Source organism: Macrotis lagotis, chromosome 1 (assembly GCF_037893015.1).
Source record: "Macrotis lagotis isolate mMagLag1 chromosome 1, bilby.v1.9.chrom.fasta, whole genome shotgun sequence".
In the NCBI taxonomy this organism is placed as follows: domain Eukaryota; kingdom Metazoa; phylum Chordata; class Mammalia; order Peramelemorphia; family Peramelidae; genus Macrotis; species Macrotis lagotis.
The window spans coordinates 837,935,574-837,949,579 of record NC_133658.1 but is presented as its reverse complement, the minus strand read 5'-3'; the positions used below and the strand labels follow the sequence as shown (position 1 = coordinate 837,949,579).

Here is a 14,006-nt window from a genome sequence, read left to right as displayed (position 1 = left end):
CCATTTGTGAATCTAAATTTGCTTTTGCTTAGCCCACTTCTCTTACTTTCTAGTAGAATAGCATGAGGTTTGTATGAAACAGTTTGCTAAAATCCTGCTTACTCTTTGTGAACACTTCCATTTTGTATCTTCACTAGTAATCTCAATAAGATTTCCTAAAATTTTCCTTGTAATGACTTACTACCAGTTGATATCTCAGTTATTTAAGATATTTGTTAGCATCACTCTCAATTGACTTTCCATGATAGTAATGCCACTTAGCTCAGTTGAGAATTTGTGAGGCTAACTTTCCACAATTATCCAATATTGACCTTTCCTATCTTTTTCTTTTTTTAATATTTTGTCTTAGAATTACTTTATTCTGCCTTTCTCTTATTAGGAGTAATTTGTAGCAATGGTTTATAGAGGTTAATGTATATAGGGAGAGGAAAATTTCTCTTTTGAGAAATTACTTCATCTCCTTTGACTACTTATTTATTGACAATGATTTAAATCTGATAATTCTGTTCCTTCCATGTATATGTGTATGTATGTATGTATGTTTATCTTGGATGTTAACCCCATATCAGAGATTTGCTGCCAAAAGAAAAGCAAACCATTAAGACAAGGTCTACCCTTCCTATTGCATCATTAATTTTATTCATAAAGCAGATTTTCTGTATCATGGGTTATTTTCTCTTTTGTCATTCCCACTAAGAATACTCCACTCTTCATAGTTGTCTAAGGTTTTTCATCTGATTCTCTTTTTTCATTTTTTAAAATATTATTTAAACATTAAGTATTAAACATTTTTCAAACATTGAATATTAAAGCCCCATGTATATTTTGATCTAATTCTGGATTATGTCATAAATGATGTTATAAATTTAATTTTTCCCAAAATGCTTTGCAGTTTTGTAAGCAGGTCCTTTTTTGGACATAGGGACTTCCTTTGTGAGTAATTCTTGTTCTTGTGATTATCAAAGACTAATTCTTGAATTTAGTTGCTTCTAATTGCTTTTTATTTAATTCAATCTATTATTATACTTTCAACTTTTAAAATAGCACTAAATATTTTTGATAATTCTTGCCCTTATAAGATGAGGTCTCAAATACTGTAATCTGGAAGATACTAACCATTATTTTTTTCTTTTTTTACTTTTGCAAGGCAATGGGGTTGAAACATGCCCAAGGTCACACAGCTAGGTAATGATTAAGAGTCTGTTCCTGTATTTGAATTCAGGTCCTCCTGATTTCAGGGCCAGTGCTCTATCCACTGCCCTGACTAACCTAACTGCTGTGGGATTAACCATTATTAAAGAAGTCATGTTCATACCACTGAAAAGGAGTTAAGAAGAGGTGGTGATCATAAAACAGATGTGTGTTTTTAGCATTCCTAAGAAAAAGACAGGAAGTGGATCAATCACAGAAAATTAAATTGACCACTTTTTCCTCTGATTATGTTTTCTTTTACAGGTTGCAGTCTTGTCACTTTAACACTGAATGTTTCCAGAATCTCTTCTCTGCTCTTAACAGCAATAAAAGCTTGAAAAATCTGGATTTGAGTAAAACTTTCTTTAAGAAGCAGGAGGACATAAACCTTCTGGGTAAGGCCTTTGAAAACCGAAACTGCAAGATAGAGACACTGAGGTGAGTTCCCACATATTTGTATATTCTCTTTTTTTTTCTTTTTTTCTTTTTAAATTAATTTTTATTAAAGATATTATTTGAGTTTTACAATTTTCCCCCCAATCTTACTTCCCTTCCCCACCATGGAAAGCAATCTGTCAGTCTTTACTTTGTTTCCATGTTATACCTTGATCCAAATTGGGTGTGAGGAGAGAGAAATCATATCCTTATAGAAGGGACAAGAATTCTAAGAGCTAACAAGATCAGACAATAAGATATATGTTTTTTTCTAAATTAAAGGGAATAGTCCTTGAACTTTGTTCAAACTCCACAACTCCTTAACTGGATACAGATGGCACTCTCCTTTGCAGACAGCCCAAAATTGCTTCCGATTGTTGCACTGATGGAATGAGCAAGTCCTTCAAGGTTGATCGTCACTCCCATGTTGCTGTTAGGGTATACAGTGTTTTTTTGGTTCTGCTCATCTCACTCAGCATCAGTTCATGCAAATCCCTCCAGGCTTCCCTGAAATCCCGTCCCTCCTGGTTTCTAATAGAACAATAGTATTCCAGGATATACATATACCACAGTTTGCTAAGCCATTCCCCAATTGAAGGACATTTACTTGATTTTCAGTTCTTTGCCACCACAAACAGGGTTGCTATAAATATTTTTGTACAAGTAATGTTTTTACCCTTTTTCTTCATCTCTTCAGGATGTAGACCCAGTAGTGGTATTGCTTGGTCAAAGGGTATGCACATTTTTGTTGCCCATTGGGCGTAGTTCCAATTAGCTCTTCAGAAAAGTTGGATGAGTTCACAGCTCCACCAACAGTGTAATAGTGTCCCAGACTTCCCACATCCCTTCCAACAATGATCATTATCCTTTCTGGTCATATTGGCCAATCTGAGAGGTGTGAGGTGGTACCTCAGAGAAGCTTTAATTTGCATTTCTCTAATAATTAATGATTTAGAGCATTTTTTCATATGGCTATGAATAGCTTTGATCTCCTCATCTGTAAATTGCCTTTGCATATCCTTTGACCATTTGTCAATTGGGGAATGAATTTTTGTTTTAAAAATATGACTCGGTTCTCTGTATATTTTAGAATTGAGTCCTTTGTCAGAATAATTAGTTGTAAAGATTGTTTCCCAATTTACTACATTTCTTTTGATCTTGGTTACAGTGGTTTTTTATCTGTGCAAAAGCTTTTTAATTTAATGTAATTGAAAACATCTAATTGGTTTTTGGTGATGTTCTCCAACTCTTCCTTAGCCATAAACTGCTCACCTTTTCATAGATTTGACAGGTAAATGAGTCCTTGATCTTCTAAATTGCTTATAGTATTGTTTTTTATGTCTAAGTCCTGTAACCATTTGAATCTTATCTTGCTAAAGGGTGTGAGGTGTTGGTCTAATCTAAGTTCCTTCCATACTAACTTCCAATTATCCCAGCAGTTTTTATCCCAATGGCTGGACTCTTTGGGTTTATCGAACAGCAGATTCCTATAATCATCTCCTGCTTTTGCACCTAGTCTATTCCACTGGTCCACCACTCTATTTCTTAGCCAATACTAAATAGTTTTGATGACTGATGCTTTATATTATAATTTTACATCAGGTAGGGCTAAGCCACCTTCTTTTGCACTTTTTTTCATTAAGCTCCTGGCAATTCTTGACTTTTTATTTCTCCATATGAATTTACTTATAATTTTTTTCTACTCATTAAAGTAATTTTTTGGAGTTTTGATTGGTAGGGCACTAAACAGATAGTTTAGTTTTGGTAGAATTGTCATTTTTATTATATTAGCTCTACTTATCCATGAGCAGTTGATATTTTCCCAGTTATTTAAATCTGATTTAATTTGTGTGAGAAGTGTTTTATAATTGTTTTCAAAAAGATTCTGAGTCTGTCTTGGCAAATAGACTCCCAAGTATTTTATATTGTCTGAGGTTACTTTGAATGGAATTCTCTTTCTATCTCTTCCTGCTGTATATTGCTAGACATATATAGAAAAGTTAAGGATTCATGAGGGTTTATTTAATAACCTGCAACTTTGCTAAAATTGCTAATTGTTTCCAGTAGTTTTTTGGATGATTTCTTGGGATTCTCTAGGTAGACCATCATGTCATCTGCAAAGAGTGAGAGTTTTGTCTCTTCCTTCCCAATTCTAATTCCTTCAATTTCTTTTTCTTCTCTAATTGCTGATGCTAACATTTCTAATACAATATTGAATAGTAGTGGTGATAATGGGCACCCTTGTTTCACCCCTGATCTTATTGGGAATGCCTCTAGCCTCTCCCCATTGAGTATAATGCTTGTTGATGGTTTCAGATAGATACTGCTAATTATTTTAAGGAACAGTCCATTTATTCCTACACTCTCTAGTGTTTTTAATAGGAATGGATGCTGTATTTTGTCAAAAGCTTTTTTAGCATCTATTGATATGATCATATGATTTCTGATAGATTTGTTGTTGATATAATTGAGTATACTAACAGTTTTCCTAATGTTGAACCAACCCTGCATTCCTGGAATAAATCCTACTTGATCATAATGTATTATCCTAGTGATAACTTGTAATCATTAAGATTTTTGCATCTATATTCATCAGGGAAATCGGTCTATAGTTTTCATTCTCTGTTTTAACTCTTCTTAGTTTAGGTAACAGCACCATATTGGTTTCATTGATAGAGTTAGGCAGAGTTTCATCTTTCCCTATTTTTCCAAAGAGTTTATATAGAATTGGAACCAATTGTTCCTTAAATGTTTGGTAGAATTCACTTGTGTATGCATCAAGCCTTGGAGATTTTTTTTTAGGGAGTTCAATGATGGCTTGTTGAATTTCTTTTTCTGAGATAGGGTTATTTAGGTATTTAATTTCTTCTTCATTTAACCTGGGCAACTTATATTTTTGTAAATATTCATCCATTTCACTTAGATTATCAAATTTATTGGCATAGAGTTGGGCTAAAGAATTTCAAATTTACTTTAATTTCCTCCTCATTGGTGGTGAGTTAACCTTTTCATTTATGATGATAGCAATTTGGTTTTCTTCTCTCTTTTTTTTAATCAAATTGACCAGAGGTTTATCAATTTTACTGGTTTTTTTCATAATACCAACTTTTGGTTTTATTTATCAATTCAATAGTTTTTTTGCTTTCAATTTTATTAATTTCTCCTTTAATTTTTTAGAATTTCTAATTTGGTATTTAATTGGAGATTTCTGATTTGTTCTTTCTCTAATTTTTTAGTTGCATATTTAGTTCATTGATTTCCTCTTTCTCCAACTTATTCATGTGAGCATTTAGAGATATAATATATCCTCTGAGTGTCGCTTTGAATGAATCCCATAGGTTTTGGTATTTTGTTTCATTATTGTCATTATCTAGGATAAAATGGTTAAATCTTCCTATAAATTGTTTTGTGGTCCACTCATTTTTTAAAATAAGTTTATTCAGTTTCTAATTTGTTCTGGGTCTATATCTCCTTGGCCTAGTATTGCATATGACTTTTATTGCATTGTGATCTGAGAAAGATGTATTCACTATTTCTGCCTTTTTGCAGTTGATCATTAGGTTTTTATGTCCTAGTATATGGTCAATTTTTGTATAAGTTCCACATACTGCAGAGAAAAGGGTATATTCCTTTCTATTCCCCATTCAGTATCCTCCATAAGTCTACCATATCTAATTTTACTAACAATCTATTTACCTCCTTAACTTCTTTCTTGTTTATTTCATGATTCAATTTATCTAGATCTGAGAGTGGGAGGTTGAGGTCTCCCACTAGTAGAGTTTTGCTGTCTATGTCTTCGTGCGTGTATTTCTTTCAGATTCTCCTCTAAGAATTTGGGTGCTGTCCCACTGGGTGCATATATTGAAGTATTGAAATATCTTTATTGTCTATGGTACCTTTTAGGAGGATAAAGTTTCCTTCCTTATCTCTTTTAACACTATTTTTGCTGCTGCTTTGTCTGAGATAAGGATTGCTACGCCTGCTTTTTTTACTTCAGCTGAAGCAAAATATATTTTGCTCCAACCCTTTACCTTTACTCTATATGTAACTCTCTGTTTCAAATGAGTTTCTTGTAAGCAGCATATTGTAGGATTCTGGTTTTTAATCCACTCTGCTATTTGCTTACATTTTAAGGGAGAGTTCATCCCATTCACATTCAAGGGTATGATTACTAATTCTTTATTGCCCTCCATGCTATCTTCCCTCTGTTTGTATTTCCCCCCCTTTCCCCTCCTTTATCCATATTCCCCAGTATTTTGTTTCTGAATACCACCCCCTTCAGTGTGTTTACCCTCCTATATCACACCCTCCCCTTTCTTACCCCTTTCCCTTTTTCCCGTTACCCTTCCCTTCCTTCTGTTAATTCCCCTTCCCCCCCCTCCCCTTCCCTTTCTCTGCCCCCCTCTTGCCTTTTCCCCTTTTAATACTTGAAAGGTTGAATGTTTTATAAGTTAACTGAGTATGTGTAAGTTGACTTTAAGCCAAGTCTGATGAGAAGATTCAGGTGTTTCTCATCTGCTCCCTTCTTCCCCTCTATTACCATTGGATTTTGTACCTCTTAGTGTAATGAGATTTACCCCATTCAATCCCCTCCATCCTCCAGTCTCTTTCCTGTCCCCCTTTTTAAGGAGGTAGTGTTTTTTAGATCATTCTAAGTCATAGAAAATTCTGAGTGTCTGTCCCTTCTAGTTCAGTATATTCTATTGAATAGAGTCAAAATTCCTGAGAGTTATTAGAGTCTTTCTCCCAAGTGGGGTTAAAGCCAGTTCCATCTGATAGCAGTCTCATGGATAGGTCATGAATGTCCATCATTTCTGTCTAGGTATATTCTCTCTGTTAGAGTTACAATTCTCAAGATTTATGAGAAATTTTTCCCCCATGCTGGGATATAGCCAGTTTCAACTTACTGGATAGCATTTTTTCCCTTTTACCACCTACCCTTTTTCTTAACCTTTTCATGTGTCTCTTGAACCTCCTGTTTGATATCCAAATTTTCTGTTTAGCTCTGGTCTTTTTATCAGAAATTTTTGGAATTCTTCCATTTCCTTAAATGTCCATCGTTTTCCCTGGAAGAGAAGGCTCAGCTTTGTGGGATAGTGGATTCTTGGCTGCATTCCAAGCTCCTTTGCTCTTCAAAATATCTTGTTCCAGGCCCTTCGATCCCTTAATGTTGATGCAGTCAGGTCCTGCATGATCCTTACTGTGGCTCCTTGATATTTAAATTGTTTCGTTCTGGCTGCTTGCAGGATTTTCTCTTTTATCTGATAGTTCTGGAGTTTGGCCATAACATTCCTTGGTGTTTTCATTTTAGGATTTTTTTTCTGGTGGGTATTGATGTACTATATCAATAACTACTTTGCCCTCTTATTCCATGATATCAGGGCAGTTTTCCCACTAGATCCTGTAATATTAAATCCAGGCTTATTTTCTCTTCAATGTTTTCAGGAAGTCCTATAATTTTCAGGTTGCCGCTCCTCAATCTATTCTCGAGGTCAGTGGTTTTGTTGTTGAGGTATTTTACATTTGCTTCTATTTTTTCTATTTTTTGATTTTGTTTAACTGACTCTTGCTTTCTCATGGAGTCATTAGTTTCTGTAGATGCCATTCTTACTTTGGGGGAGGAATATTCTTCATTAACCTTTTGTAACTCCTTTTCCAATTGGTCAGTTCTACTTTTGAAAGAGCTTTCCATTTGTCCAATTGAGGTTTTGAGAGAATTATTTTCTTTTTGCATTTGCCCAATTGAGGATCTGAGAGAATTATTTTCATTTTGTATTTGTCCAATTGAGGATCTGAAATATTTATTCTAATTTTGTATTTGTCCAATTGATGATGTGAGAGATTTATTCTCATTTTGTATTTGTCCAATTGTACTTTCTAAGGTTTTGTTTTCTTGTTTCAAGGTATTAATTGTCTCTCCCAAATTTTTAAGCTCCTTCCTTATTTCTTCAAGGAAGTCTTTCTGTGTTGAAGACCAGATCAAATTCTCCTCAGGGGTTCCAGGTCTCTCTGAGTTAGGGTCTTTCCTTTCCAAGACTTTTTCTATGGATCCACCTTTCCGCTGACCCTTCTTCATTTTACTAAGACCTGAGTTGGGGAGGGACTGGTTCACAGGGGCTTGGGACCACTAAAGGCTTTACTCACTGAGTGCAATTTCTCTGGCTGGCCAATAGGAGGTGTTGGTTGCTTTCTCTGGAGTGTCTGTGACCTTGATTGATGCCTTCTCACTTTGCTTGAAGGGAGGAGTTGGAGCTGTTGAATTCTTTTGCCTTCAATCAGTGGTGGGCTTTACCCTGGCCTGAGGTCATTCCTCAGCTGGGCTGGTTCTTGTGCTCACACACCTGGGCCTGAGGAAGAATTAGTTTGCATTTGTTTGTTTGGAAGGAGGTCTGAGTTGTAATGGGACTCTGAATTCTTCAGACCAGAGGAGCCCAGGGATGGTGTCTGCAGCTCTACTGTTCTGGAACTCTCCCCCCAGCCCTGTCCACAAGCTCCCAGGGGACAGCACCAACACCAGAGCCTCTGCTCCCTAGTTGACTCAATCCCCTGCTGTCTAGTCCCACTGCTGATCCAGCAGGTCTGGCTCTCAGGCCCTCAGACTCCTGGTTCCAATTCAGCAGCTAATCTGGCTGATTGGGTCTGATCCTCCCTCTGAGCCCAGACTCACTATCCTGAATTCTGCCAAAGCTGCTGCAGGAGACAAATCCTGAGGAAGATGTTCTTTCTTCTGGCTTTTCTTTCTAGGTTTTGTCAATCGGATTTCTTTTAAGAGGTTTGTTTCATGTGATAGATGGGGGAAAGATCAGGAGACTTTAGAACTGTGCCTGTCTTCTCTCCGCCATCTGGGCTGGAAGTCCTCTCTTTGCATATTTTCTGCTTGGCATCAGGGACTGGAGTACATCAGGAAGAGTGAGTAACATTGACCATGGAATGGATTGAAATTGGAATGTCCAATCCAGGTGCAGTGTTCATATTTTTACCCTTGACTCCCTTTCACTTTGCCCTCAGGATAGAGGAGAAAGTGAGACTGGTGACTTTGTATAGGATGCCCTCATTTAGCTCCAAACCATTTGCATGTCATAGCATCACCTCTCTGACATATTATGGCCTCTTCTAGAACAAAGGTCAAAGAAACTCTGTGAGTAATAGGAGCAACCACATTCATGGTAAACTGGGCTCCTTCCTTCCCTCCCTCCTTCCTTCCTTCCTTCCTTCCTTCCTTCCTTCCTTCCTTCCCTCCCTCCCTCCTAATTGCAGAGAGTAGTATAGATGGAGTGAAGATATGGAGCCAACACATGCAGGATCAAGATGAGGAGTTAGGCATGAGAGAAAGGATACTGGTGGATAGGACTAAGCATGTTCTCTAGAGGGGCAGCAAGGTGTCACAGTGGATAGAGCACTGAGCCTGTGTGACCTTGGGCAAGTCACTTAACCCCATTGCCTTACAAAAAACAAAACTAAAACAAAACAAAGAATGGTCTCTAGAGCACTTCTGAAGTCCTGAACTGAATCCATTCCAAGGAGGTCTGGATGTAGGATTCATGACAGGCTCTCTAGCAACATATTTTGATGAAGATAGTCACAGATCCAGAACTAATGCAGATCTGTGAAGTTTCCTTAGCACAGAGACCAAAGGCAGGAGTCCTAGATCCAGTGATGATTCAAGGCTGCCTGAAAAGACAGTGGTGGGAAGACAAAGGGCAGGAGAAGGGAAACTCACTTGGAATTTTCTTAAGAGATAAAAGCTCAACCAAGAGTTCTAGATTAGACCTAACACAGTGCTCCCTGGGCAGAAGAGAGGGGGACGTTCATTCCTGACATGGGGGAAATCAACGTTCTAAAATCATGGAAGAAAGAAAGATTCTGATGGAATCTAAGTAAATATTGTTAGTGCCTGACCTAGAGCTGTATGCCATTGTAGTGGTAAATTCAAGAAGAGGGTAAATCAGGCATAAAATAGGGACTTCTTACCAGAATTGTTTGTTGCTAGCATGGAGGCTGTTCAAAGCAGAGCCCAGAAAGAAGAGGGATTTCCTGTGGGAAAATTGGACTTAACTCTTTTTTTCAGATATCATATTTTTTTTAGGATTTTTTGCCAGGCAAATGGGGATAAGTGGCTTGCCCAAAGCCACACAGCTAGGTAATTATTAAGCGTCTGAGGCCGTATTTGAACTCAGGTACTCCTGACTCCAGGGCTGGTGCTCTATCCACTGTGCCACCTAGCTGCCCCCAGATGACATAATATTAATCAGGATCAATCACAAGAACTCTGCAGAGCCTGCTAAGTGAGATCCATAACTATTCTAAATGTTTGGCCTAATAATATGCTTTGGAAAAATCAAATGGATAAAAAGTGTTGACATAGGAAAGTGTAATGGTTTGAAATCTCAAGAAAGGATTTAGGAGTGGGGCTAAAAGGAAAGTTCATTTACAGAAACTGCTGTTTTAGTTAGTTTTTCTATAAGTAGTTCACATCTTATTCATTTATCTCCATGTTATTCATTTCTTCCAATGCTGACTTTATCAATAGTATTTTAGGTAATTTTTTCAAGTTCTTCAATTATAGTCCTGATACCACCATCATATTGCCATGAAAATCTCCTGGCATTCTTCTTTGGGACTCTGGCATTCATATTGGACATTCCCATCAAGTGGATCACCTAGCTGATCCACATATTCAACCACAATGATCTCTTCAACACTGTTATAGATTCATTTTTATGTGATGAAATTTTAAAAGTCATCATCAGTCCATACCCATCAGGCAAAATAAATCCTCTCAAGTACCATTATGATTATGTCTCTTTTTAGCTCAAAGGCCTTCTATCAGTCCCTATTCACATTCTTAAATTGGCCTTTATAGCTGGACCTTGTTATGCCTGGGATAGAATGTTTGTACAAGCTATATGACCCTTGTCCTATTTTGATACAGTTCCTCATGAATACAAGAAACTAATGAAGAAAATGGCAAGCAATTCCAGTGTCTCTACCAAGAAATCCCAAAATGCAGGTTCCTGCAGAGTCAGGCACAACTGAAAAATGACTTAAAAATAATAAACAAGTATAATTCCTTTTCTATGTGATAGCCCTTGAAGTACTGGAACATTGCTACCATGTTGCCCTGTGTAGTCTCTCATCTAGGCTGAGCATTGTCATTTTCTTCAGCAAATTCTCATATGGCATAAGTCAATTTCTTCTCTAACTGTGCTTGCTATTTTGAGGATATAACAACATCGATGTGTCCAGAATTTATTTTGTCATTTCAGATCTTACCTGAGCAGGGCTCTGTCATCTACTCCTCAAAAGAAATTTTTTTTTTTTATTAAGTCTCAAATTAGTTAAGTTCTTTGAGTTGTGATATCACACTATACATGCATCCTGAGCTTTGAATCTCCTTGGAAACCCATATTTTTCTCATATAAACTGTTGTCTAACCATATATAGCAAATAAACAAACCTGATAACAAATGTAAAGCACTTTGCAAACCTTAAAGCAGTCTATAAAGTACTATCATCATTTTTTTATTTTATTTTTAATATCAGTTATTTAATGCATGTTTGAATGAACATGATTTCCAATGAATATTATCTTACTATGTTCAGGGCAATAGTCTAGCCTGGGAAGATTTTTGACTGGTACAGCTAGGTGGGGCAGTGAATAGAGCACTGTCCCTGGAGTCAAGAGGACCTGAGTTCAAATTTAGCCTCAGACACTTAATAATTACCTAGTTTTGTGACCTTGGACAAGTCACTTTATCTCATTGGCTTGCAAAATGTCAAAAACAATATGTATTTAGATCCTAAGGTTGTCTGCTTTTTCCATGCAAGTGTTATATCATCTTCACATTTAATAAAGATAATACCTGTGTCTCTGTCCAATCCATTGACCAAATGTCAAAAAAGCAGAGGGTCAAAATCCATTCTCTAAAGCAATCTTTTGGAAACTTCCTTTCAGTTAGAACTATTAATGGTATACTTAAATCTGGCATTTCTCCCATTTTCTGAATCTAAATTTGCTTTTGCATAGCCCACTTGTCTTCTTATTTTCTGGAAGAAAAGGATGAGGATTGCTAAAATCCATGTGTAATATGACTTGACCTCCAAGTTTGGGAAAACTAGCAACCAAAGAAAATATCTGGCATGGCCTGATCTTGCTGAAATACTGCTTACATTTTGTGATGACTTCCGTTTTTTTGTCTTCACTAGCAATGTCAATAAGATTTCCTAAAATTTTCCTTCTAACATCTAACTACCATTTGATCTCTGGACCATAGGGTATAGATATTTCAGTCATTTGTTAGCACCATTCTCAATTGGCTTTCTGTGTCAGTCATACCACTCCCCTCAGTGGAGCCAATAGTGAAGCTAACTTTCCACAGTTCTCCACTATTGACTCTTCCTATCTTTTTTCATTTTTTAGTATTTTGGCTCAGAATTATTTTATTCTGCTTTTCTCTCTCTTTCTTGGGGGGGGGGGGTTGCAAGGCAAATGGGGTTAAGTGGCTTGCCCAAGGCCACACAGCTAGGTAATTAGTAAGTGTCTGAGACCGGATTTGAACCCAGGTACTCCTGACTCCATGCCTTTCTCTTATTAGTTGTAATTAGTAGCAATCTTTTATGATGTTAATATCTATATCATCTATATCTATATCACCTATACCTATATTTATATCTGTATCATCTATATCATCTATATCTATATCTAATCTCTCAATCTATATATATATATAGAGAGAGAGAGAGAGTGAGCGAGAGAGAGAGAAGAGAGAGAGCAATTTTGATATTGAGAGATGTTTCTTCATCTCTTTTGATCACTTTGACAATGATTTAAATCAGATAATTCTGTTCCTTTCATATATGTGTGGGTGTGTATATGCATATGTGTATGATGATTATTTTGGATGTTAATCTAATATCAGAAATTTGCTGCCAAAGGAAAGCAAAACATTAACAAAATATCTACATTTCCTATCATTTAATCAATTCTGTTCATACATAATCTTTTCCATTTCATGAGCTATATTCTATTTTGTCATTCCCACTATCAAAGAATTCTCCCTTCCTCATAGTTGTCTAAAGTTCTTGATCTGGGTATCTTTTTTCCCCTTTCTTTAAACATTAAACTTTTTTTTTAGACATTGACTATTAAAACCCTATGTAGGGGGCAGCTAGGTGGTGCAGTGGATAGAGCACTGGCCCTGGAGTCAGGAGTACCTGGGTTCAAATCCGGTCTCAGACACTTGCTAATTACCTAGCTGTGTGGCCTTGGGCAAGTCACTTAACCCCATTTGCCTTGCAAAACCCTTTAGAAAAAGAGAGAAAAACCCTATGTATATTTTGAGCTAATTATGGAATGTTTCAAATATTAGTCTAAACCTGATTTTCCCAAAAATGCTTTCCCGTTTTGAAAGCAGTTTTCTTTTTGGATATAGAGAGTTCCTTTGTGAGTAATTTATGTACTTGTGTATATTAAAAACTAATTCTTGAATTTAGTTGCTTCGGATTCCTCTTTATTTAATCTAGTCTATTGGTATACTTTATATTTTTTTAATTAGCCCTAAATAGTTTTGATAATTCTTACCTTTATAATATTATTTGAGGTCTAAAAATGCTATTTTCTGGAAAAAACTAACCTTGTTTATTTAACTCCATTCATTGATTTTCAAATTAAAAAAAAACACAGCTTAGGTAATTATTAAGTGTCTGTGGCAGTATTTGAATTTAGGTCATCCTTACTCCAGGGCTGGTGCTCAATCCATTGTAACATCCAGCTGCTCTGAGACTAAGTATTTTTAAAGAAACTATGTTCATACCACTGAAAAGGAGATGAGAAAATATGGCAATCATAAATGGATGTTCTTAGCATGCCTCAGAGAATGACAGGAAGTGAATTAATCACAGAAAATTGAACTGACCACTTTTCCTCTGATTATGTTTTCTCCTACAGCTTGCAGTCCTGTCACTTTAACACTGAATGTTCCCAAAATTTCTTCTCTGCTCTTAAGAGCAATGAAAGCCTGAAAAACCTCGATTTGAGTAAAACTTTATTTGATAAAGTTAAGGATATAAACCTTCTGGGTAAGGTCTTGGAAAATCCAAACTGCAAGATAGAGGCACTGAGGTGAGTTCCCACATGTTACCTTTTCAGATATTCTGCTTGGAAGCAGGGACAGTAGTAAGAAGGAAGAGTGAGCAATACAGATCATAGAATGAAGAGTGGAAACTGACTGTCCAATTCAGATTTAGGCTCATATTCTTAAAGTCTTCTCCTTTTCACTCTGCCCTAAGGAGAGAGGAGAAAGTGAGATTGGTGACTTTGCACAGTATCTCCTCATTTAGCTCCAAATCATTTTCATGGCAAGGCATCACCTCCCTTGATA

The 14,006-nt window shown here is 36.5% G+C and overlaps 1 protein-coding gene across 3 annotated transcripts in view; it reads left to right on the top strand.

The window, feature by feature from the left end:
* Positions 1-14,006, top strand: part of LOC141508602 (NACHT, LRR and PYD domains-containing protein 12-like) — a 122,879-nt gene that overhangs the window by 62,116 nt on the left and 46,757 nt on the right. For all 3 annotated transcript variants that reach the window (XM_074217381.1, XM_074217380.1, XM_074217382.1), the window contains exons 10-11: positions 1,456-1,629; positions 13,574-13,747. In XM_074217381.1, coding sequence (XP_074073482.1) covers positions 1,456-1,629; positions 13,574-13,747 — 348 coding nt within the window. The remainder of the gene's footprint in view (positions 1-1,455; positions 1,630-13,573; positions 13,748-14,006) is intronic.